Genomic DNA, 27,384 nt, shown 5'->3' on the forward strand with positions numbered 1-27,384 from the left:
CACAAATGTTGGCTGACCTGCTAATTTTTCCCAGCATTTTCTGTCTTTAGCCACACAATCACACTACTGTACATCATATATGGGTTACTGAGAATGGCCAGGAGGTACTAAAGCCTCTGAGACACTGCCACCAATATTTTTGCTGGCTATAGATATGACATAGACATCCAGTGAATGATAACAGTTTATTTTTGTAAAACTATTTTATTTTCCAGTGCCTAACTTCAATACATTTGATAAAGTGCCAACACAACAGGCTTGTCAGCAAAGTCAAAGCCCATGGAATAAAAGGAACAGTGGCAGCATGGATATGACTATTCAACTCTGGGACACCTCACTATACTAAAAACATCCTACCAGAACGTGATAAACTCAATCATTTTATTTTTTTATTCCTAGGAAAAACCCTTTTTCCCCGGTTAACTGGTTTTTTTGAATGTATGTGTATGTGCATGAGAGTTAAGGAAATAAGGAGCTTTTCATATATGTATACAGATTTATCTCATTAGTATTTAAGGCTTAATATTTCTTTTCTAATAAATAGTTAATGTTGTTGCTGGTTAAAGAAACCTGGTTTGGTGTGCTTTATTCTGGGGAACAAACAGAGTGTCTAATTTGGCTACTCTTTGTTGGGTGGAAAACTTTCTTGATATGCTGTAACCTGTGGAGCAGTGGGACTGAATTAACAGTGCATTACTCCCGCCTTGGTCGTAACATTACTCCTGGTCAAAGTGCAGGTGTGGATATTGGTTAGGGCGGGAGCCGTCCACTGACTGAAAAGTTGGTGGTGAACCCGCTTCTGCCTGACCTGGGGATCCGACCCGCATTTTGTGGTTCCCCGTCCTTTAATTTGTTCTGAGGTGGAACTTCTGCCTGCTTGAGGCAGGAAGACCCGCCTAATGGAACTGCTGGCCAATCAGAGGGCCAGCAGCTCTTAGTCCCAGCAGTGCCAGCAGGAGCGGTGGACACTGCTGGGTCCGCAGCCCAGCTTCACGAAGAAGATGTCGGGGAGCCCCAGAACCAAGGTAAGTTTTTGTTGCCTCGCCGGGGGTGATCGGTGGGGCCCCGGTGAGGCAAGGGTGGTCGATTGGGGGACGGGGGTGTGTTGGGTGTTGGGGGTGGTTGGGGCAGCGGGGGTGCCCGATCATGAGGGCCTCCCCCCAGGCCAGCAGAGACCCGCATGCTTTTGTCAGGCGGCTTTTCTCGGGCCTGAGCCGCCCGACTAGCCACGGGTAAAATCCCCATGGCGGCAGGCGGAGGCCCATAAGTGGCTGTTAAGTGGTCACTTTAGGATCTTTGATTGGCCTGGGGTGGGTGGGCCATTTTTCGCCACCGTCACCCTGTGTAAAGTGGCAGCGGGAACAGGTCGGGAAGGGCCCCCCCACCAAGCCTCCCGTTCCATTTTAAGCACCCACCCCCCCAACACCTTCCTGCTCTTTGAGGGGAGTAAAATTCCAGCCATTATCAATGATGGCTCATCACTTGGTCAAGGTACTGAAACCATGGAACCACATCTAGCCAAGAGCTAATGTCTTCAGGAGAAGGAAGGGGGAGGTTTATATGTCCTGTGAAGTGCTTCTCTGTGGCTCACTTGGTAACTGCAGTGCCCAGTGTGGATTTGAACCACTCAGCCCAAGAAAGTTTAAGGTTCAATGCCAGTCACTGCTGAATTATCTGATCCCAGTTAACAGTAGGGTTGGCTGCAGCACCCTGGCCTAGATAGGAGAAAAGAATCAGACGGAGTTCTCATGCCTGATTGCTCTCCCATGACCTGCTCAGAAATCTGTATATTTGGATGCTTCCCATGATCAAATAACCTTCTGACCACTTATTGGCTTGGTTCACATAAGAAGAATAGTCTCTTGGATGAGAGGGAGACTGCGGCACTATAACAACACCTTCAAAGCAGAAAATCGGGAGGGCAAAGATACAAGAAATCCTATGGGTTATCATAGAATCACAGAACCTTACAGAAGAGAAGGAGGCCAATCAGCCCATTGTGCCTGTGATGTCTCTTTGAAAGAGCTATCCGATTAGTCCCACTACTCTGTTCTTTCCCCACAGCGCTAGAGTTATCATGCTGTAATCACCAGCAAAACTGATCATTTCTGATGCAGTGTAAAAACACCAAACACTGAGTCAGTCTTTTCTCTTTGCAGGTGCTGATTAACCCACTGTGTGTTACCAGCATTTTCTATTTTGGAAAAGGGAACAGCTGGGGTGACGTCACAGGATAAGCCTTCATTTGTGGGCAGCACTGGGAAAGTAGTCATGGGTTACCAGGGCCTTTTACGACAGGGAATAAGTTAAATTTGCATTAGCATGATGTGGTGGAGAAGGCTTGATTACAGTTCTGGGAGTTTGGATTGAATGAACCTGACAATTCCAGCTGGAAAGAGACAAGTTAATTAAGTAGCAAAGAAAAGAGAAATGCTGCAAAGCTGCTGAGTTAACTGAGAGATGACTTTGTGTTTCGATGAATTATCTGTGACTGTTTAAAATCACATTTAGGAATTAATTCAGACAGCCCTTTATTCTGCTGTCAGAAGCAAACTGACATTTCCAGTAAGTTCTTCAACACTTTTGGGTGGAGATTTTCAGTTTGGGCCCAAAATAGATGAGGTGTTGGTGGTGAGCCTGCAACACCCAAACGGGGTAAAAGTCAAGAGACCCATACCACATTCAGGCTCTGACCTCACTTAAAATAATCCACCGAGTTGTGGATACCAAATGAGTGCTCTGCCTTAGATCTCAGGAAAACATTCAACCCCTCGACCCTGCTCCGCCATTCAATGAGATCATGGCTGATCTTTTACTTCAACGCCATTTTCCTGCTCTATCCATGTATCCCTTGATGTTTTTGATATGTAGAATGTATGTACATGACTACCCGCATTACGCAGCTAGAGCTGCGGGTGGATTCACTGTGGAGCATCTGTGATGCTGAGGACGTCGTGGATAGCACGTTTAGTGAGGTGGTCACATCGCAGGTAATAGCAGCACAGGCAGAAAAGGGATGAATGACCATCAGACAGAGTAGTAGGCGCAGGCAGGTAGTACAAGAGTCCCCTGTGGCCATCCCCTCTCAAACAGATATACCGCTTTGGATACTGTTGGGGGCGGGGGAGGGGGGGATGATCTCCCAGGGGAAAGCAGCAACAGCCAGGTCCGTAGCACCAAGGATGGCTCTGCTGCACAGCAGGGAAGAAAAAGGAGTGGAACAGCTATAGTGATAGGGGATTCTATCATAAGGGGGATAGGCGTTTCTGTGGCCACAAATGTGACTCCAGGATGGTATGTTGCCTCCCTGGTGCTAGGGTCAAGGATGTCATGGAGAGGCTGCCGGACATTCTGAAGGGGGAGGATGAGCGGCCAGAGGTCGTGGTACACATTGGTGCCAACGGCATAGGTAGAAAAAGGGATGAGGTCCTGAAACAAGAATTTAGGGAGCTAGGTAGCAGATTAAACAGCAGGATCTCTAAAGTCGTAATCTCTGGATTACGCCCGGTGCCACGTGCTAGTGAGTTTAGAAATAGGAGGATAGAGCAGATGAATGCGTGGCTGAGGAGATGGTGCAGGAGAGAGGGCTTTAGTTTCCTGGATCACTGGGTCTGTTTCTGGCAAAGGTGGGACCTGTACAAGTTGGATGGGTTGCACCTGAACCGGAATGGGACAAGCATCCTTGCTGGGAGATTTGCTAGTTCTGTTGGGGGGGGGAGGGTTTAAACTAATTGGGCAGGGGGATGGGATACAGAGTGGAGGTACAGTAGGGGGTAATATAGAACAGAAAGTGAGTCTGTCTGGAAGGCAGAGCAAATATAGACCTGGTAAGGCACAAGGGAAAAATGCAAGGTTGGATTGCATCTAATACACTGCAAGGAGTCTTACTAGTAAGGCAGATGAATTGAGGACGTTGATTAGCACATGGGATTATGATATTATTGCCATCACAGAGACATGGTTGAGGGAAGGACAGGACTGGCAGCTCAATATTCCAGAGTACAGAATCTTCAGGCGTGACAGGGGAGGGGATAAAAGAGGAGGTGGCATTGCATTGTTGATCAAGGAGTCAATTACTGCAGTAAGGAGGGATGACATCTTAGAAGGTTCCTCAAATGAGGCCATTTGGGTAGAACTTAAAAACAAAAAGGGGGCAATCACTTGGCCGGGTGTCTACTATAGGCCTCCAAATAGTCAGGAAGAGATAGAGGAGCAGATATGTAGGCAAGTCTCTGAGAGGTGTGAAAATAATAGGGTAATAATAGTAGGGGATTTCAACTTCCCCAATATTAACTGGGATAGTCTTAGTGCAAAAGGCTTAAAAGAAGCAGAATTCTTAAAATGCATACAGGAGAACTTTTTGAGCCAGTATGTAGAAAGTCCTACAAGGGAAGGGGCAGTACTGGACCTAATCCTAGGGAATGAAGCCAGTCAAGTGGTAGAAGTATCAGTGGGGGAGCATTTCAGGGATAGTGACCATAACTCTGTAAGATTTAAGGTAGTTATGGAAAAGGACAAAGATAGACCAGAAATAAAGGTACTGAATTGGGGGAAGGCCGATTTCAATTTGATAAAACAGGATCTGGCCAAAGTGGACTGGGAGGAGCTACTTGTAGGAAAGTCTACATCACATCAGTGGGAGTCATTCAGAGTGGAATTAGTGAGAGCCCAGAGCCAACATTTTCCCATTAAGGCGAAGGGTAGGACTAACAGGCCCAGGGAACCCTGGATGTCAAGGGATATAGAGCATTGGATCAGGAAAAAAAAGGAGGCTTACGGCAGATCCCAAATGCTGAAAACAGCGGAGGCACTAGAGGAGTATATAAAAAGTAATTAGGAGAGCGAAGAGGGGGCATGAAAAAACACTGGCGGGCAAGATAAAGGAAAATCCCAAGGCGTTTTATAAGTATATTAAGGGTAAGAGGATAACCAGGGTAAGAGTAGGGCCCATTAGGGACCAACGTGGCAATCTTAGTGTGGAACCGGAGGACATAGGTGAGGTTTTAAATGATTACTTTTCATCGGTGTTCACTATGGAGAAGGACGAAGTAGGTGTAGAGATCAGGGAGGGGGACTGTGATATACTTGAACATATTAGCATTGAAAGGGAGGAAATATTAGCTGTTTTAGAGGGCTTAAAAGTGGATAATACCTCAGGCCCAGATGAGATGTATCCCAGGCTGTTATGTGAGGCAAGGGAGGAGGTAGCAGGGGCTTTGACACAAATTTTCAAACCTCTCTGGCCACAGGAGAGGTACCAGAGGACTGGAGGACAGCGAATGTGATACCATTCAAGAAGGGTAGCAACGATAAACCAGGTAATTACAGGCCGGTGAATCTAACATCAGTGGTTGGGAAAATATTGGAAAAAATTCTGAGGGACAGGATTAATCCCACTTGGAGAGGTAGGGATTAATTAAGGATAGTCAGCATGGCTTTGTCAGGGGGAGATCATGTCTAACTAACTTGATTGAATTTTTCGAGGAGGTGACTAGATGTGTCAATGAGGGTAAAGCAGTAGATGTAGTATACATGGATTTCAGTAAGGCTTTTGATAAGGTCCCGCATGGGAGATTGGTTAAGAAGGTAAGAGCCCATGGGATCCAGGGCAATTTGGCAAATTGGATCCAAAATTGGCTTAGTGGCAGGAGGCAGAGGGTCATGGTCGAGGGCTGTTTTTACGATTGGAAGCCTGTGACCAGTGGTGTACCACAGGGATCGGTGCTGGGACCCTTGCTGTTTGTAGTGTATATTAATGATTTAGATGTGAATACAGGAGGTAAGTTTGCAGATGACACGAAAATTGGTGGTGTTGTAAATAGTGAGGAGGAAATCCTTAGATTACAGGGAGATATAGATGGGCTGGTAAGATGGGCGGAGCAGTGGCAAATGGAATTTAATCCTGAGAAGTGTGAGGTAATGCACTTTGGGAGGACTAACAAGGCAAGGGAATATACAATAGATGGTAGGACTCCAAGAAGTACAGAAAGTTAGAGGGACCTTGGTGTACTTGTCCATAGATCACTGAAGGCAGCAGCACAGGTAGATAATGTGGTTGGGAAGGCATATGGGATACTTGCCTTTATTAGCCAAGGCTTAGAATATAAGAACAAGGAGGTTATGATGGAGCTATATAAAACGCTAGTTAGGCCACAGCTGGAGTACTGTGTACAGTTCTGGGCCCCACACTATAGGAAGGAAGTGATTGCACTGGACAGGGTGCAGAGGAGATTCACCAGGATGTTTCCTGGGTTGGAGCATTTCAGCTATGAAGAGAGACTGAAAAGGCTAGGGTTGTTTTCCTTGGAGCAGAGACGGCTGAGGGGAACATGACTGAGGTGTACAAGATTATGAGGGGCATTGATAGGTTAGATAGGAGGAAACATTTTTCCTTAGCAGAGGGGTCAAGAACCAGGGTGCATAGATTTAGGGTAAGGGGCAGGAGGTTTAGGGGAGATTTGAGGAAACATTTTTTCACCCAAAGGGTGGTTGGAATCTGGAACTTACTGCCTGAAGAGGTGGTGGAGGCAGGAACCCTTACAACATTTAAGAAGTATTTAGATGACCAATTGAAACGCCATAGCATACAAGGCTACGGGCCAAGTGCAGGAATATGGGATTAGAATAGTTGGGTGCTGTATGGCCGGCACAGACACGATGGGCCGAAGGGCCTGTTTCTGTGCTGTATAACTCTATGACTATGACTCTATGACTAAATCTATCGATCTCAGTCTTGAACATACTCAACGACTGAGCCTCTACAGCCCTCTGGTGCAGAGAATTCCAAAGATTCACCACCCTCTGAGTGAAGAAATTCCTCCTCATCTCAGTCCTAAATGCCCTGCCCCTTATTCTGATACTGTGTCTCCTGGTTCTGGACTCTCCAGCCGTGGAAAAATATCCTTCCTGCATCTACCTTGTCGAGCCCTGTAAGAATTTTGTATGTTTGAATGAGATCACCTCTCATTCTTCTAAACTTCAGAGAATAAAAGCCCAGTCTATTTCATCTTTCCTCATAGGACAATCCCTCTACCCCAGGAATTAGTTTGGTGAACCTTCATTGCACTCCTTCTATGGCAAGTATATCCTTCCTTAGGTAAGGAGACCGAAACTGTACACAATACTTCAGGTGTGGTCTTACCAAGGCTCTATATAATTGCAGCAAGACATCTTTACCTCTATCCTCAAATCCTCTTGCTATAAAGACCAACATACCATTTTCCTTCTTAATTGCTTGCTGTACCTGCCTGTTAGCTTTCAGTGACTCAAGTTCTAGGACACCCAAGTCCCTTTGAAGTTTAAGACTTTCCATCCTCTCATCATTTAAGAAATACTCTGTATTTCTGTTTTTCCTAGCAAAGTGGATAACCTCACATTTTTCCACATTATATTCCATCTGCCAAATTTTTGCCCACTCGCTTAGCCTCTCCAAATCCCCTAGAAGCATCTTTGCATTCTCCTCACAACTCACACTTCCACCTAGTTTAGTGTCATCTGCAAACTTGGAAATATTGCATTTAATCCCTGCATCCAGATCATTGATATAGATTGTGAATAACTGGGGCCCAAGCACTGATCCTTGCAGTACCCCACTAGTCACAGCCTGCCAACCTGACAATTACCCATTTTTTCTTACTCTCTGTTTTCTGCCCATTAACCAGTTCTCAATCAGTATATTCCCCCCAATTCTATGTGCTCTAATTTTGTTTACTAACCTCTTGTGTGAGACCTTATCAAAAGCTTTCTGAAAATCTAAATATACTACATCCACCAGTTCCCCCTTATTATTCTGCTCGTTACATCCACAAAAAACTCCAACAGGTTTGTTAAACATGATTTCCCTTTCATAAATCCATGCTGACTCTGCCCAATCCTACCGTTATTTTCTAAGTGTCCTGCTATCACATCCTTTATTATAGATTTTAGCACTTTCCCTATGACTGATGTTAGACTAACAGCTCTGTGGTTCCCTGTTTTCTCTCTTGTCCTTTCTTAAATAGTGGGGTTACATTTGCCACCTTCCAATCTGCAGGAACCATTCCAGAGTCTATAGAATTTTGAAAGATGACCACCAATGCATCTATTATCTCTACAGCCACCTCTTTTAACACTCTGGGATGTAGATCATCAGGTCCAGGGGATTTATCTACCATTAATTTCTCTAGTACTTTCTTTTTTTACTAATATTAATATCTTGCAGTTCCTTGTTTACACTAGTCCCTTGACTCTCCATTATTTCTGCAAGGTTTTTAGTATTTTCTTTGGTGGAGACATACATGAAGTTTGGTTTTTCTGCCATTTCCTTATTCTCCTGACTCCGCTTGTAATGGACCCACATTTGTCTTTGCCAATCTTTCCCTTTGTACATACCTATAGAAGCTTTTATAGTGCGTTTTTATGTTTCTCGCTAGTTTACTCTCATATTCTATTTTCCTTTTCTTAATCTTTTTCTTGGTCCTCCTTTGCAGAATTCTAAAATGCTCCCAATCTTACCATGCTTACCATTTTTTGGGCAACTTTACACGCCACTTCCTTTGATCTACTACAATCTCTGATTTCTTTCATTAGTTGGAACACTTTCCTTGCTGGGTTTTTGTGCATTAGAGGAATGTATTTTTGTTGTAAACTCTGTATTATTTCTTTAAATGTTAGGGTTTTGCATGATCTGGAAGGTTGGGCCGAAACAGCCTTCTGCCTGTTATGGGCAGGATGGACACAATGGGTTCTGTGCTGTATGATTTTATAGTAAGGAATGCCTTTTAGATTTAGAGGAATTCACAGAGTGAAGGATCCATACAGAATGGATGAGATAATCCTTAGTTTTGGTCACGATGGTAAAACAGGAAGAGCCAGTAGAGATCGTGTTGGCAGGTTCATCAACATTAGAGTTAGAGTAGAAAACTGAGTGAGAAAAGTCAACTTTCTCTTTTGAACAATGAAAACTGGACTGTCAGAGTGGGTGTAAAGAGGAAAAATGGATTCACAGTTTAAAGATATATCTCTTATAAGGTCATAAGGCTCTATCTACAATGTCCAGAATGGATTACTTTGCTTAATTCCAAGCCTTATTCTATATTATTATATATGCCCCAATGAATTTGGTTTGAATTACTAAACATTATTTTGAGTAAGTGATAGCATCGCTGCTTATTTTTAATTCAAGGTAATTCTCTTTTCCATTTTATTGCCTTCGACCAGAACAACTGATCTATACATAAAGTAACATTTTCACAGCCTCCAGGAGTTTTTGTGCGAAATGGGCAATGGCGGCAACTGTGTTAAATGCGGTGATTCACAATGAGCTAAATCACTTGCTCTACCTTTGACTAATGTGTAAGGAGGCTTGCAGATATGTCACTTTTCAGAGAGGCTGCTTGACTATTTATTCAAATTAATCCTGGTTAATGTTACCAACATAAAAAAATGATAAGCATGAAAAAACCATTAAGCCTGCCTCATACACACAGCATCATAGCTAAATTCCCCCTCCCACCCTACCACCCAGTCCTGCCACCATGTAATCTCCTGGAGGAGGCAAAAAGTAGTGGTGGGGCGGGGGGGAAAGGGTCACTGAAGGGAAAAACGCACCTCTGGAAAATTGCTCTCCCACCCCTTTCAGGCGAATGGAGATCACATGGACCATGTTAACTGTCAACCATTTACCTTTTATGTGATGTGACTGTTGTCCCAGCCAAGAATTGGTCCAGCTCCTTCTTGGAGGAATGCAGAGTCCCAGGGCACCTTCCAGACACTCACTCCTGTCTGGGGAAAGAAAAGCCGCCTAACATCTCGCCTATTCATACTTTTGCGTGGTTTAAACATGTCCCCTGCTCCTGCCCAATCTGACAGTCTGACATAATCCATCAATATTGTTTTCCATCATGGAATGATACAGCACAGGAGGCGGCTATTCGGCCCATCGTGCTGTGACAGCAAAAGATCTATGCTGCTATGCATCATCTGCTGCATTGAAAGTACAAAGTGCTCTTCAAGAATGTAGAAATGAATGATTTATTCCATTTTAGCACACTGGATGATCCTTAGCCTGGAACGAAGACACAATGTACCAGTTTATTCACCTTCGACATTTGCCTTATATGATGTACATTAGGGCAACAACTCGACTCTTGAGTGACCAAATAGATTGTCCCCTTTCCAATGGCTGAGTGCAACTTTTCTCATACAGTATCCGTTGCCCTGTATAGGAAGGCAATGTTAAACACTACTCATTACCCCTCGATTTATTATCCCTTGCCTGAACACTTAGACTTGACGGTAGCGGTGACGAAACAGGCGAATGGTTGAGCCCTTGTTCTGTTAGAGTGGAAACTCCTCCCTCGCTTCAGACAAACAACCCCCTTCCAACCGCCATGGTCTCATGGATCATCTCTAGATTAGTCGTGTGAGTATTGCAGAATTTTAAGGTGCTTTTTATTTTAGTGCTTGTTTTAACCTGTTCATGTTCGATAGTGGAGCTGCAATAATCCGTTTGCACAAAGAAAACGGATGTGCCAGGGGCTGGTTAGGAAAACGCTTCCCTTCCATTTAAAATAGTCTAACCAACCCTCAAAAGCTAAAATATCCTCCCCACCCGTCCTCACCCCTTTCTCCCCACCTTCAAAGCAAGGGAATAATCCTTTGTATGGTTTGGGATGTGTCAGCGTATGCAGTATTTGTCATATTTATATATGGTAGAAAATTAGCAACATGCTTGTGTTCCCCTAAGTCAGCTGAAGAGATAAATGTCACTAAACAGAGACTGCTAAAATAATTCTGTAAATTGTTGTCATGGCTGGTGAGATTTGCCTTGCTATGGGTGCGTCGCAGGCAGACAGCATGTTGAAGGTGTGTGCAATGTGCACTAGTCTGTGCCAGTCATTAATTCAGCACATTTGAGATTTCTTTCAATGATTGCGCAATCATGATTTGAAATATGAATCTTGATGTTTGTTGTTATCTGGCTGACTTGAGCTCGGCATTCAAGGCTGTAAGAGGTGAAAGTGAAATTGCTGCTCTCCTTCAATATTACAGACAAGCTGCTGTGGGGAAGGCTCCCTCCTCCCTCCCCAATCTTACAGTCAGGATCACAGGGTTACTCTCGCTGCATTAAACGGTTTTATAATTAGACTGACACTGATCGAGTTTCACTGGCTATGCGACCCGGGTCAAAACAGCAGCTGCTAAGATGGGCTTGTTGTTCAGCTTTGCATTCAGTTAGTGCCATATACCTGCACGGCAGGTTGGAGATGAAGAGGGTGCAGAAAAAAAAAAGAATCGGACCTCTTTTTAAATCCGAACTGTTCGTCTCCTCTCCTCCAACAAAGAGACTGGGTAAAACCCAGCAGGTCTCTGGGTTTTTCTGATCTCACCCAGTCAAGTCTTATCTCTTTGTTTTCAAAGGGACGTTTTGGTCCTTTTGTCCTAATTTTGCAAAGAGGCGGTTGGGAAAGACAATCTGTGTAATTACTGTGGGACAGCGGGACTGATCTACCTGGTGTTATTACTGAGGGAAAGCTTAGCTGGCTCGCCTGCCCTGGCTGTTTTCATGTTTTATTTTTGTGCCACTTAAAGGACAGCAACAAATTGGCATTAGGTACTTGCAGTATCATAAACAGGGTCACCGATTTGCTGCTTTCACTGAACAGACAGAATTACAGAATGCTATGTCCAAAACATTGGGAAAAATCCAGTGTCCAATGACATAAAAACGGTTATGACCAAAGATCATCGACCTGAAATCTTGACCCAATCTTGCAATCCCCATAGTACCAGCATTACCAGCATTTTCTAATATATTTCTGACCTCCAGCATCTGCATTATTTTGTACTAAAATTTGAATCTGGCATGTTTAATTATGATAAATCAGTGTCCCTTATCATAATTGCAACCCAACCTCTCAAGATGGCAGTAAATGTTTTTTTTTAAAAGAAACCTTGTTGGCACAACCCAAACATTCCAGGACATGACTCTGTCTAAACACAGAGGCCCTGGCACAGCCCAGATACTGAAGCAGCCTGTCTCCAGATGCAGCAAGACTTGGACTATATTCAGGCTTGGGCTGATAAGTGGCAAGTGACAATCACACCACACAAGTGCTAGGCAATGACCATCTCAAACAAAAGAGAATCTAACCATCTCCCCTTGATGGTCAATGGCATTACCATTGCTGAATCCCCCATTATCAACATCCTGGGGGTTACCATGGACCAGAAACCGAACTGGACCAGCCACATAAATAGTGTGGCTACAAGAGCAGGTCAGAGGCTGGGAATTCTGTCACTTCCTGTCTCCCCAATGTCATTCCACCATTTACAAGGCACAGGTCAGGCGTATGATGGACTCCTCTCCACTTCCCTGGATAGGTGCAGCTCCAACAACACTCAAGAAGATCAACATCATCCAGGACAAAGCAGTCCGCTTGATTGGCACCCCATCCGCCAACTTCAACATTCACTCCCTCCACCACTGATGCACAGTGGCAGCAGTGTGTACCATCTACAAGATGCACTGCAGCAACTCACCACACCTCCTTCAACAGCACCTTCCAAACCTGTGATCTCTACCTAGAAGAACAAGGGCAGCAGACACATGGAATCACCACCATCTGCATGTTCCCCTCCAAGCCACATACCATCCTGACATAGAACTATATCACCGTTCCTTCACTGTTGCTGGGTCAAAATTCTGGAACTCCCTTCCTAACAGCACTGTGGGTGTACCCGCACCAGATGGACTGCAGCGGTTCAAGAAGGCAGCTCACCACCACCTTCTCAAAGGCAATGAGGGATGGGCAATAAATGCTGGCCTAGCCAGCTACGCTCACATCCCATGAACAATTTAAAAAAAACACACCAGGTCCTGACAGCCTAGACACAACACCAGGCCCCGACATAACCTAAACACGCCAGCCCCTGACACAGCCCAAACACACCAGGCCTGACATAACCTAAACACACCAGGCCCTGACACAGCCTAAACACACCAGGCCCTGACACTGCCTAAACACACCAGGCCCTGACACAGCCTAAACACATCAGGCCCTGACACAGCCTAAATACAACAGGCCCTGACACTCTCTAAACACACCAGCCCTGACACAACCTAAACACACCAGGCCCTGACACAGCCCAAAAACACCAGGTCCTGACACAGCCTAAACACACTGGACCCTGACACAACCTAAACACACCAGGTCCTGACACTACCTAAACACACCAGGCCCTGACACTGTCTAAACACACCAGCCCTGACACAACCTAAACACAACAGGCCCTGACACTGCCTAAACACACCAGGCCCTGACACAGCCTAAACACACTGGACCCTGACACAACCTAAACACACCAGGTCCTGACACTACCTAAACACACCAGGCCCTGACACTGTCTAAACACACCAGGCCCTGACACAGCCTAAACACACCAGCCCTGACACAACCTAAACACAAGAGGCCCTGACACAACCTAAACACACCAGGCCCTGACACAGCCTAAACACATCAGGCCCTGACACAGCCTAAATACACCAGGCCCTGACACTGTCTAAACACACCAGGCCCTGACACTACCTATACACACCAGGCCCTGACACTGTCTAAACACACCAGGCCCTGACACAGCCTAAACACACCAGGTCCTGACACAACCTAAACACACCTGGTCCTGACACTGTCTAAACACACCAGGTCCTGACACTGCCTAAACACACCAGGCCCTGACACAGCCCAAACACACTGGACCCTGACACAACCTAAACACAACGGGCCCTGACACTGTCTAAACACAACGGGCCCTGACACTGTCTAAACACACTGGGCCCTGACACTTTCTAAACACACCAGGCCTTGACACTTTCTAAACACACCAGGCCCTGACACAGCCCAAACACGCCAGGCCCTGACATAGCCTAAATACAACAGGCCCTGACACAACCTAAACAATCCAGGCCCTGACACTCTCTAAACACATCAGGCCCTGATACGTCAGGTCCAGGCAAACTGCCCCTAGCTGAAACCAGCCTCCAGCGTGGTCCACAGTTCCATGACTATGTAAAGCACATTCGCTACCCAAAGATACCATTTAAAAGGGTTGTGGAAAAGTATTTGAGCAAGAAACAATTAACAGGGTATGGGACTAATTGGATAGCAGGCATAGGTGAGATAGGCTGAATAGCATCCCTCTGTGCGGAGTGTCTATTGACACTGCTGTGTCAGTCAGTGGGTTGTAGGCAGAGCAGGACTTAGCACAGGACCCACAGCAAACAAAGCAACTGCAAAGTTAAAAAGGTTTATTAAAGTAGATGGAGTTTAACCCTGAAAAGTGTGAGGTCGTCCATTTTGGAAGGACAAACATGAATGCAAAATACTGGGTTAACGGTAGGGTTCTTGGGCATGTGGAGGAGCAGAGAGACCTTGGGGTCTATGTGCATAGATCATTGAAAGTTGCAACTCAAGTGGATAGGGCTGTGAAGAAGGCATATGGGGTGTTAGCGTTCATTAGCAGAGGGATTGAATTTAAGAGCCGTGAGGTGATGATGCAGCTGTACAGGACCTTGGTAAGGCCTCATTTGGAGTACTGTGTGCAGTTCTGGTCGCCTCATTTTAGGAAGGATGTGGAAGCCTTGGAGAGGGTGCAGAGGAGATTTACCAGGATGTTGCCTGGAATGGAGAATAAGTCTTACGAGGAAAGGCTGAACATTCTAGGCCTCTTCTCATTAGAAAGGAGAAGGATGAGGGGTGACATGATAGAGGTTTATAAGATGATCAGGGGAATAGATAGGGTAGACAGTCAGAAACTTTTTCCCCGGGTGGAGCAAAGCGTTACAAGGGGTCATAAATTTAAGGTGAAGGGTGGGAGATATAAGGGGGATGTCAGGGGAAGGTTCTTTACCCAGAGAGTGGTCGAGGCATGGAATGCCTTGCCCGGGGAAGTTGTTGAGTCAGAAACTTTAGGGACTTTCAAAAGGCTTTTAGATAGGTATATGGATAAAGGAGAATGATGGGGTATAGATTAAATTGTCCTTGACAGAGGACAAAGGATCGGCACAACATTGTGGGCCGAAGGGCCTGTTCTGTGCTGTATGTTCTATGTTCTATAGTGTATTTTAGGAGCGTTTCCAGGAACTACAGCAAACAAAACTCATGACTGAATCTTCTCTCAATAAAAGCAAAGCGATTTTTCCAGCAAAAATACTGTGAGTGGTGGGCCATTAGATATATAGGATATGTGTAAAATCAACCCCATTCACATATAGCAGTGTGGTCACCAGGCATGAGTGATGGGGAATTACCCACTCATTTCCATCCTGGCTGGGAAGAAGTGGGCGGCACAGTGGTGCAGTGGTTAGCACTGCAGCCTCACAGCTCCAGCGACCTGGGTTCAATTCTGGGTACTGCCTGTGTGGAGTTTGTAAGTTCTCCCTGTGTCTGCATGGGTTTCCTCCGGGTGCTCTGGTTTCCTCCCACATGCCAAAGACTTGCAGGTTGATAGGTAAATTGGCCATTATAAATTGCCCCTAGTGTAGGTAGGTGGTAGGGAAATATAGGGAAATATATGGAATTAGTGTAGGATTAGTATAAATGGGTGGTTGATGGTCGGCACAGACTCGGTGGGCCGAAGGGCCTGTTTCAGTGCTGTATCTCTAAATAAAAAAAATTAAAAAATAAATAAATAAAATAGTATCATTATATGCAACCCCCTCTGTGTTGTAAAATTCAATGCTTCTATGCTATAAAGGCCCCCTCGACATAAAAAATATATAAAGGGGGCCTGAGGAATAAAGGCCCCTTTGACAAAAAAAAAATGCTTCTATGCTGCAGTGTACAATACATTGTCTTATACAATTCTGTTGCTATGCACACTTTGGATGTGTCGTTAATAAAAGAGAATCACAATATAAAGTAAGTTTTTTTAAAAACTGCCAATGAGTTTCACCTGCATGCTTTTTTTCCAAAATAATACAGGGTGTGGGCTGGAGAGAGGAGAAGGCTGGCAATGTGACAGGAGTGAAGGTTTCAGTCACCTTCTGATTGTCCTAGCATGGTTCGGCGTTTTCTGCTGATTCAGAGCCTGTCTAGCCCTTGGCAACTAGTCCCTGTTCACTGAGCCAAATACTGGACAATCCATCATCCAAAAAAAAAACACACCCAGAATTTTTATTATGAAAAGCCAAACTATTCTTTCAGGTATATTCTGTCTCTAAAAATAAGAGATGTTGAACTGAAAGAGCTGTGCGGGCTGTTAGGTGGGGTTCTCAATCAGGAATATCACAGCTCGACGAAATGTATTGATCGTCTGGTGCTGGCAGTTGAAATGAATACCAAATACAGTAAAGAGCGGAGCAGTATCCAGTGTGCGTGCGTCAGAACAGCAACACAAACAAGGCGTTCAGTTAAAGCCCACAGTATTCCAGCTAAACTGTTCTAGGGAGGACTTTCCACTGACTGTGTTTTCCGAGGAAGCTATTATTTAAATGTTCGGTCCTTCCGCCCCAAGCCCATTAAAATACGAATAATGTTGCGTTAACGGCAGACAGGAGATTGCCAGCCAGTAAAGTAGCATTGCAGCTCTGTCCCCACTTCTCCCTCCCGCTGCAGCGAGTTAAGAGGATGACACTTCACTCACTCAGACACAGACACTGTTTCCCCCAGCAGGAACACTGGCTGGAGCCCATTGGCTGCATTGGTCACAGTGTCCCGGTTGGGAAGGTGGGAAGAACCCTGTGGTCCATGAGAACACTGAGCTGACCTTATCTGCACCGCTCTCGAAAAGCAAGCCTTTCACATGCTGGGCTTCGGATGCTCACTCTTTGGAGGCAATTTTATGCTCTGCCCCATGGTGTTTGGAGCCGGGGAGAGCATATAATTGGGGTGGGTGGGTGCAGCCCGCCACCTTCTCCCCCCTCTGCCAAAATTAAGTCCGGGAAGGCCTGTGAACGGCCTTCCTGCCCCGCTGCCAATTGAGGCCCTGAACAGAGTAATTAATGCCCAATTAATGGCCTCATCCCACCACCGCCACAATTAGCCGTGCGGTGGGTGGCCCTCTCGCCACACGGGAAGCACAATACAAAAGAACATACAGGCTGCTTACTGGCTCCGGGGTTTGGTAGGGGGTGGGGTCCCTCATTCAAAGGCACTTAGTGCCTGATCAAAGGACCCAGCATTAGGAAGAGTGGGGCCCCTCTGAGAGCCACTCCCCTGTCCTTCCTACTGAACCCCCCCCCCCCACAACCCCACAAGACCCTCCCCCGCAATGCCCACCCGGCGAGACCCCTCCCACCCTGACCTACCTGTGCCCTGGGCTGATTGGCTGGCAGCTTTCACAGGGCAGGACTCCCGTCGCTGGGGTCCTTGACCCCATGGAAGGCCCACCACTGTCTAGTTAAATGCCTAATTGGCACTAGATTCAGCGGGCCCTCCACAGAAGAGGCAATGTGGAGTTCCCAGTGTCTCCTTTTCCAGACATCGAGACCCCCATCGTCAGGATAAAATCCCGGCCTTTGTTCACTTAAACTTCTTATCTTGGGTTGTTGCTCCCTCACATGTAGGTTTGGGACTGCATCTAAAGAATTTAATTCGGTGACTGCTCACTGCAGTCCTTGCTTGTAGGTAGATCTTGCTTTTCGTTGGGGCCCAGTATTCTTCTTAAACCTTGTTCACTGTAGGAGACTTTTCTTTCTTGGAGTTCATATGTCTTCAGTGGTTTCCGAAGCTGATGAGAGCGAGATGAGAGAGGTCTTTTCAATCCAGGAGCAAAAAGCTTTCTGAGTTCAAATTCTCTGTGGCAAATTCAAATTCAAAAAACTCCAACAGCCAGTTAGTCATGTGACTAAACTGGTCTGACCATGTCTTCTGTGCATTGGGGAAGCAGGGACTGGTTCCTTTGTTCCAACACTGTCTGCTAGTATGCAAAAAAGGTCTTTCTGGCGAGGGGCCTGGCAATTCTTTGTGATAGGCCCTCTTTTCTTCCCAGCAACAAATTTAAGTTTAATGTCCATGTGGCAAAATTATGTGCCTCATTCTTGGTGGATGGAGTCCTGCATGACACCTCCACACCCAGGGGAATGAAATCGATTTGGGAAAAAAAGCGCATTTCATTAAAAGGTTTGAGAGAAATATAAGATACAGAAAGAAAACCATGCATTTCTCTCATTCATTTCCATTCATTCATAACTCTTAAAGCTTATTAATATTGTCTTTTCTGGGTGCCAGTGCTGCTTTAATTTCCCCTTTTTTAGCATCCCAGTAAACATGTGGTTCTTTGGGGAAGCATTTCTTCAGTTTGCCCATTGCAATGACTGCCTAGGGTTTTGTTCCTGTTGAGGTAATGTTTTTCCAGGAGAGTTAGTAGTGGGTGGGTCCATCCTGAACTCTTCTTTTAGTGCTTTGTTGAGTCATGCAAAGACTTTTGGCTTCAGGGACTAGGTGGTTCCCTTTCCCTCTGACTGTGGGGGAGGATTCTTTGTTAATCTCCCCTTTGCTCTCTGGGACACTCATACCTGCAGGAATTAGTGCAGACTTGACTGCACTCTCCTGTGGCACTTTGACTAGGTGAGGCATCACCTTCACGGTTTCTGTGTCCCCTTGAGGTCTCTCTTTGTCTCTGCAGGTTCCTGTAAATGCTGTTAGCAACTCTGGTGGGGTACTTCTAGAGTCTGCATTTACATAGGAGGATGTGGGGTCTAACTTTTCACATTTTTCGGGGTTGGCTGACCAGACAGTAGGGGTTTTCATCTGGGATTCCTCCCGGACTTCCTTTAACCTGCCCTTGTGGTCACTTTTCCCCTTCTCTTTCTAAACTTTTGCCAGACGTGTGCCTGTCTGTCCCCTTTGGTTCTTGGCGGGGGTCCCTTACAGTTCACCAGCCCTCTGCTGGAGGGTCCTCCTAATACCAGTACAGGACTTAGGGGTGCAGGTTTCACTGTAGGTTGGGGTTTCCCCCCAACCTGGCACATGTGGCAACTCCTGCAGTACTCCAGCACATCTTGGTGGAGTTTTGGCCAGTCAAACTGCTAACTTATGCGGGCTTGGTCTTTCGTATACCAGCATGTACAGCCACTGCAGTCTCATGGGCCCTTCTTAATACTTTTCCCCGGTACCTCTGTGGCCCCACTAACTGGTGAACTACTGTCCACTCCTGGCCCTCAGGTCTGTGAGGAGAACTCCATTTCCTCATCAGTACCTCATTATTTAAATAGTAGCAATAAGGGACTCCCTCTGCTTCACTTTCAGACTGGGCAGCCTGTGCTAACTCTCACAATACTGGGTTGGCTCGCTGAGCCTCACCTAGGGAAAATCCATTTAATTAATTCCATGGGTCTCCTAACTTTCCAAAGAAAATCTTGGCCAGGCAGACCTCATGGTCATCTGCCTGCAGTGCCAACACAGTCTCTGCTGGGAGAGCTGGTTTGATCATGGCTTGATCCACTACACACTCAGGGACTCTGCAGGGGTCCGTTTCCTGTCACTGCCCTGTCTCTCTCACCTCTTGTGGTCTTTCTTACACTACTGGGGAGGGGGGGGGGGGGGGGGGGGAGGGGAGGGGCTACCACCTTCACCCCTGCCAGATCATAACCTAGGAGCAGGTCATCCCTGTTCACAGGCAAACTAAGGACAATCCTTATGGCCACCGGTCCCGAAACTAGGTTGCACTCCAGGGACACCCGTTGTACAGGTACAGGCATACACTGCCCTCCAATGCCATTCACCACCATTCTGGTGTTCACCGCACTCTCTGGGGGAAAGATCATGCCTTTTCCCAGTAAAATGGATCTAGTGGCCCCCTGCGTCCCTGAGAATCAATATGGGCTTGCTTGCCCAACTTGAGGGGTATAGGGTTACATTCTCTTCAGACACAAAACCCTGATAACCTTCAGGAATCCTATTAACATTTCCTGCACTGGCCGTAGTAAGCTTCCTGGGTTGCACTCTTACTGCAGTTAAAGCCACAGCTTGTTCTGCTGTGCTTTGCATCAGTCTTCACTGAGCGGGTGTGCCCTGATTAACCCTACTGGTTTCCCCTTTAGTTTCCAGCAGTCAGCCTTTAAATGCTCTGCCTTATTATAATGGAAGCACACAGGTCTCCGGGTCTCACTCTTGCTCACAGCACCTTCCTTTTTGGCTGGAGGTGGGCCCCCTGTATCTCCTGCTTTCCTTTCTCTCCCAGGACTGCCGGGACGGTTATCACCTTCCCACCCTTTTACCTTGTCGGATTTGTGGGGGTGATTAGGAAAGGTTCTCCTCTGGGAAACCGACTTATAAATTAAAGCAAACTCATTGGCCAGAACGGCCGCTTGTCGGGCTCCCTGAACCCACTACTCCTCTACATGGGTCTTTATTGAGAATGGAAGAGGGTTTTTAAATTTTTCTAACAGGATTACTTCTCTGAGAGTCTCGTAGCTGAGCTGTACTTTACGAGACCTCAGCCACTGGTCAAAAGCCAGCTGCTTACTTCTTTCAAACTCCAGATAAGTTTGATTAGCTTGCTTTTTGAGGGTTCTAAACTTTTGGTGGTAGGCTTCGGGTACTAGTTCATATGCCCCAAGGATAGCATTTTTGGTCAGTTCATAATTTAATGAACTCTCATCTGGAAACAAGGAATAAACCTCATGGGCTTTTCTGGTTAATTTGCCTTGTATTAAGAGAAACCAGGTCTCACGTGGCTATTTTAGCTGCCTTGCAGTTTCTCAAAAATCACAAAAAATTTTTCCACATCTTCCTCATTGAATTTTGGAATTAATTGAGTGAGTTTTAGCAAATTTGTACCCAGCCCTACAGCATGGCTACCCGACCTGAACCCAATGGGACCCGACAACATGTGTCGGGTTTGGGTCGGGTCAGGTCGCTCTTCCGGGCCCGGCATTCGGGCTCGGATCGGATCGGGCCGGATCGGACACACTCTAACAGCCTTGCGTTACAATTGTGTTAGTGAAACGCTGGAAACTGTAGATCTTTGGAAGTGTGTTTCCTACTCTGCTTGGTATTTCAACTTACTGTGTACTAATCAATAAATGTTTTTGGCATACATTGTAGCAGAACTTAGCCCCAGGCTCATAATTATCCGGTTATCCCTTTCTTGCCCTTTCCTGATTCTAGGGGTGTTGAAGGTCTTTGCCGTTTTAATCTTAATGAAATATTTACAATGTAATCAGTTGCTGCACTGTTGTGTAATAAGATGTTTTAAAAAAGTTCTATTTTTCATTGACACAAATTAACCTTTATTTTGGTTTTCCTTCGCGCTTTGTATTCTTGGCGACAAAAGCAGTTTAACAGCGCCAATCTGAATTAACAGGAACTTGGCCCTTTTCTTTAATTGCACAGTTTTCAAATGAATTGACTGCATCCCATCAGGGGTTGGCAAGACGTCTTGTGCCTGTCTCAAAACATATCGTATTGAATAAAGAATGTAAAGTAAAGGAGGCTTGTAAGGTAAATTAAGAGATTTAAAGGGGAAAGACAATGAATTACGCTCTGAATTTGGAATATATTTAATTAGTTAAGTGTCAGACCTGATAAATCGCTGCTTTTAGTTTAATGTGGCCTCAGTGTTTATGGATAATTAATGAAATTAAGAGGCATTTTTTATATACAAAGCTGGGCATTAGTACTTAATAGTTGATATATAATTTTGAACATATTTTAATTTCTTAATTCATGTGACACCACTAAATATGAAGCAGTCTTAAATCAGTTAATATTTTTGTTTGTAAAATCTGACCTACTGGATTAAAATATTAAATCAAAGAGAGACATTTCAAAGATTACTGGACTAGTAATCCAGAGGCCTGAACTCATGATTCAGTGACAGCCAGGATGTCAAGGCGGGAAACACTGGGCGGCACAGTGGCGCAGTGGTTAGCACCGCAGCCTCACAGCTCCAGTGACCCGGGTTCAGTTCTGGGTACTGCCTGTGTGGAGTTTGCAAGTTCTCCCTGTGTTTGCGTGGGTTTCCTCCGGGTGCTCCGGTTTCCTCCCACATGCCAAAGACTTGCAGGTTGATAGGTAAATTGGCCATTAGCAATTGCCCCTAGTATAGGTATGTGGTAGGGAAATATAGGGACAGGTGGGAATGTGGTAGGAATATGGGATTAGTGTAGGATTAGTATAAATGGGTGGTTGATGGTCGGCACAGACTCGGTGGGCCGAAGGGCCTGTTTCAGTGCTGTATCTCTAAACTAAACTAAACTAGTCTGCAGTGAGCGATTACATCGAACATAGAGCACAACCTCTTTAATATAAGAATGTATATTTTATAATAATTAATCACTCAGGACCTTTCTGGTCTCTGCATCTCAGCTGCTCACTGGATAAACTTGCAGCAAGTATTTTAACCTGTACAGCGGGAATCTAAGTAATGTATAATGATATTTTCTGAGCCTTTGGGCAATGCTGTGTTTATTTTAAGCAATACAGATACTGGTACAGTGTGGGACAACCTGTTTGGGCACAACTCCATGGGTTTCTGTTTAACTAGTGACCAAACTTCACTAACTTCTATGGTAACTGTCTTCGGCTCACTACCTCCAGTTCATGGCTCCAAGATTAGTGTATTTTTTAAACAATCTTTCAAGTCTAGTTACAGTTTTTGTTGCTTATCTGCACAAGCTTAAAAAGTGAAAAAAAAGGAGCTAGGTTAACTGAACATTCCGGTGGTCGGGTCGGGCGCGGGAAAAAATGAAAGGACTCGGGCCGGGTCGGGCTCGAGTTGGATGTGGTTCGATCGGGCTCGGGTCGGGTTTCATTTGCAGACCCGAGCCGGCCTTTACCCAGCCCTGCATTCTGCTCCTCCATTTGGCCATGCTTTCACTGGGTTTACTCTGTCATCCCCTAGTTAACTCAAGCCGCTTCAACTCTCTTTCTTCGTATTCTTTCTGGAATATTCTTTCTCTCTCTCTCGTTCAAACAAAGAACAAAGAACAGTACAGCACAGGAACAGGCCATTCGGCCCTCCAAGCCTGCGCCGATCTTGATGCCTGCCTAAACTAAAACCTTCTGCACTTCTGGGGACCATATCCCTCTATTCCCATCCTATTCATGTATTTGTCAAGATGCCTCTTAAACATCGCTATTGTACCTGCTTCCACCACCTCCCCCAGCAGCAAGTTCCAGGCACTCACCACCCTCTGTGTAATGAACTTGCCTCGCACAAGCCCTCTAAACTTTGCCCCTTTCACCTTAAACCTATGTCCCCTAGTAACTGACTCTTCCACCCTGGGAAAAAGCTTCTGACTATCCACTCTGTCCATGCCGCTCATAACTTTGTAAACCTCTATCATGTCGCTCCTCCACCTCCGTCGTTCCAGTGAAAACAATCCGAGTTTATCCAACCTCTCCTCATAGCTAATGCCCTCCAGACCAGGCAACATCCTGGTAAACCTCTTCTGTACCCTCTCCAAAGCCTCCACGTCCTTCTGGTAGTGTGGCGACCAGAATTGCACGCAATATTCTAAGTGTGGCCTAACTAAAGTTCTGTACAGCTGCAGCATGACTTGCCAATTTTTATACTCTATGCCCCGACCGATGAAGGCAAGCATGCCGTATGCCTTCTTGACTACCTTATCCACCTGCGTTGCCACTTTCAGTGACCTGTGGACCTGTACGCCCAGATCTCTCTGCCTGTCAATACTCCTAAGGGTTCTGCCATTTACTGTATACTTCCCACCTGCATTAGACCTTCCAAAATGCATTACCTCACATTTGTCCGGATTAAACTCCATCTGCCATTTCTCCGCCCAAGTCTCCAACCGATCTATATCCTGCTGTATCCTCTGACAATCCTCAACACTATCCGCAACTCCACCAACCTTTGTGTCGTCCGCAAACTTACTAATCAGACCAGCTACATTTTCCTCCAAATCATTTATATATATTACAAACAGCAAAGTTCCCAGCACTGATCCCTGCGGAACACTACTCGTCACATCCCTCCATTCAGAAAAGCACCCTTCCACTGCTACCCTCTGTCTTCTATGACTGAGCCAGTTCTGTATCCATCTTGCCAGCTCACCTCTGATCTCGTGTGACTTCACCTTTTGTACCAGTCTGCCATGAGGGACCTTGTCAAAGGTTTTACTGAAGTCCATATAGACAACATCCACTGCCCTTCCTTCATCAATCATCTTTGTCACTGATCCCACACTGCTCAGCCATTTTTCTCAACTCCTCATAGACAGTGCTTTTAACTTATCCCAAATTACTTCACCCTGGCTTGGAGAGCTACTAGCTTAAGTTGCAGACATGTTAGTATTCAATAACACACAACCACAAGAAAATCTTGCTCTTTTTTTTTGATTGGGAACAATTTGGCTTCCCACTTCCAATTTCTCGTTTGTCTGTGGGTAACATTCTGGATGCTGGAACCCAAATTTCTGTTACAACCAGGTGAAAAAGATGTCTCGGGGTCTCTTTTGGCTTTCCCTGGTCTTATTGTAACAGGGTTTTTATTTTAAACACACTGTGTTTTGAGCTCCCCTTTGGTGAATCCTTGTTCACCACTTTCCAATTATAAGGCAAAGAAATTAGCATAAACAGGCTTTCTTAGGTTTAAAGAAGAAAAGTGAAATTTATTAAAACTTAAACATAAACTTAAATTCGGTTAATGCCTACAGATACACGCTGCACCCCACGCTAGCATGCATACGCGATACACACATGCAAATAGAGACAGAAAAGAGCAGAAGAAAAAGATAGTGGAGAGGTTTGAGGCAATCTCTGAAGAGGGGTTTTTGTTACTGTGCTTTGAGCTCACCTTGTTTGTAGGTAGATCTTTCTTTTCGTTGGGGCCCAGTATTCTTCGTAAACCTTGTTTACTGTGGAAGATTTTTCTCTCTTGGGGTTCATATGTCTTCAATGGTTTCCGAAGCTGATGAGAGCGAGATGAGATCAGACAGGAGAGAGGTCTTTTCATTCCAGAAGCAAACCACTTTGAGTTTAAATTCTCTATGGCAAATTCAAATTCAAAAAAACTCCAACAGCCAGTTGGAGTGATTAAACTGGTCTGACCACGTCTTCTGTGTATTGGGAGCAGGGACTGGTTCCTATGTTCCAACACTGTCTGCTAGTATTCCGATGAGGGGGCCTGGCAATTCCTTGTGATAGGCCCTCTTTTCTTCCCAGCAACAATTTTAAGTTTAATGTCCATGAGGCGAACTTATGTGCCTCATTCTTGGCAGGTGGGGGCCTGCATGACATTGTCTAGAAGCTTTGAGTGATGTTTGTACATGGGATCCCAAATCTCTTTGTTCCCCGACAGTTCCAATTTCTCACCATTCAGATATTATCTGATTGATCTTTCTTTAAAGTAGAACTAAGAATGAAAACACAACCTAGGGGGGAAAAGGAAGGGGGAGACTGTAGGTTGTAAAAGACAGGTTAGAAAAAATAATAAAGTTTTTTTATTCAGTCAAGGGATGTGAGTGTTGCTGACAAGACCAGCATTTATTGTCCATCCCTAATTGTTCTTGAGAGGGTGGTGGGAGCTACTGACTTGAATATAACTGGGTGGCTTGCGAGGCCATTTCAGAGGGCAGGTAAGGGTTAACAACATAACTGTGGATCTGGAGTCACATATAGGCCAGACCAGGTAACAATGGCAGATTTTCTTCCTAAAAGGACATTAGTGAACCAGATTTTTTTAATGACAATCTGCTAGTTTCATAATCACCATTACTGATATTAGCTTTTTAATTCCAGATTTATTTAATTGAATTTAAATTCCCCTGCTGCTGTGTTAGGATTCTAAACTCACGTCTCCAGGTCATTAGTCCAGTAATATAACCACTATATTACCATACCCCTAAGTTGCACAAAGGACCCAGAGAGCAAATTACAAATAATGATAAACACAAAACTAATTTGAAAAAAATCTGTACAATAATACTAGGGGAAGTTAGACAGGAAGTTAGAATTGCAAATAATAATTTATAGAAGAGAAAGTGGTTGCAGTATTTAATGATTATTTCCTGGAAGCATTTATATTGTAGCACTGTCAAATTTTCAATATAATCTCCATCCTAGTACACTGAATATCATAAAGCAGGCATCTCCATTGTTTGAAGCGTGGGACCAGATATATGTGTCAAGACCACTGGGCTGGCTGTATATGATTATTGAAAAGTACAAACTGCCATATGCAAAAAATACAAGCCCACATACCCATTAAATGCGAGACCTCAAACCGCAAAAACTGCTAAATGGCCAAAATATGGAAGTGTGACTTTCAAACACAAAGAGTAAGGCTCTTCTATACATACAAAATGTAAAATCCCCAAAGCAAAACACCAATACACAAGAAAACAAGCCTTCCCACATACAAAAAAATCCCAAAATGTAAGTACCACCTAAGTAACCCATTTTCCCTTCTTATGCCTTCCTTTCCCCACGTCCTACCCCTCCTGCCCACCATCCTTCTCCTCTTAAATTAAGTAAAAACCTAGTTTGGAGGCACATCAGGAGGACTGGTATAAACTGATTTCTAATTAGTGCAAAAAAGGCTGTATCCTGATTGGTCAAAATCCACCAGTTAGAGAGCAGTCTTTTCTAATCTGCCAGGCCTAGAAAGCTTGAAGAGCTGCGGGCTAGGGCAGGGTGTCTCTCCTTCATGGGCAATTTGTTGTCCATGGAGGTCCCCCACTGGGAACCACTTTACCTCCTGAAACACCCCTCTCCCTGGACTGCACAACCACCCACCAACCTTCCTTCGCCAGGGCCTTCCGAACTGGCCCCAGCGACTCCACCTCACCTACCTCCGGTCCGGGGTTCCAGTGCTGGGCCTGTGTCTGAGGCCTCTGCAGTACCGGCAGTGGCCACTGCTCCCAGTGGTACTGCCGATACTGCTGAGCTGCCGACCCTCTGATTGGCCAATTGGTTCTGATTGATTCCCCCCACCTTTTAAGCCCGGTGTCGGGAGCCCCGGCTCCAACACAAAATCCAGCCCTTTGTGTCTCCCTCTGGGGAAAAGCTCTCCCCCAAGTCACTTACAATTGAACTTTCAAATTCCCAACTTCCTGATCTTTGGCCCTCCATTCGCCATGACATTTTTTCAGCTACTAATCTGCTGAATCACAACTTCATCTCCATCTTTGATGATTTAGTCCCCATAAAAAGCGTTACTCTCTCTCTCACCCTGGTCATTTGCCCAGTAAGGCCCTCATCTCCGCTCTCAAGTACAAGGCGGACAACATGCTTAGCTATTTATCACCAAATCTAACTGGACTTAATAAAGTATTATAGGATCCTGCTCTCCTGGGCCAAAACTGCTCACTATACCCAGCTTCGCTATCCGCTATAAACCATCCTCTTAAATCCCTCTCCCCTGCATCCTCCGTCTTCCCCTCCGACAACCAGAGTGAGGAGCTCATGAGCTTCTTTATCATTAAGATTGAGTCCA

The 27,384-nt window shown here is 45.3% G+C and overlaps 1 protein-coding gene across 1 annotated transcript in view; it reads left to right on the plus strand.

Annotated features, from left to right (window-relative positions):
- Positions 1 to 10,350: 10,350 nt before the first annotated feature.
- LOC137368908 (receptor expression-enhancing protein 1-like) overlaps positions 10,351 to 27,384 on the plus strand; it is a 116,834-nt gene continuing 99,800 nt past the window's right edge. The window contains exon 1 of the mRNA XM_068029210.1: positions 10,351 to 10,402. Within this exon, the coding sequence (XP_067885311.1) occupies positions 10,371 to 10,402 (32 nt within the window). The 5' untranslated portion in view covers positions 10,351 to 10,370. The remainder of the gene's footprint in view (positions 10,403 to 27,384) is intronic.

This window comes from Heterodontus francisci, chromosome 1 (genome assembly GCF_036365525.1).
Source record: "Heterodontus francisci isolate sHetFra1 chromosome 1, sHetFra1.hap1, whole genome shotgun sequence".
In the NCBI taxonomy this organism is placed as follows: domain Eukaryota; kingdom Metazoa; phylum Chordata; class Chondrichthyes; order Heterodontiformes; family Heterodontidae; genus Heterodontus; species Heterodontus francisci.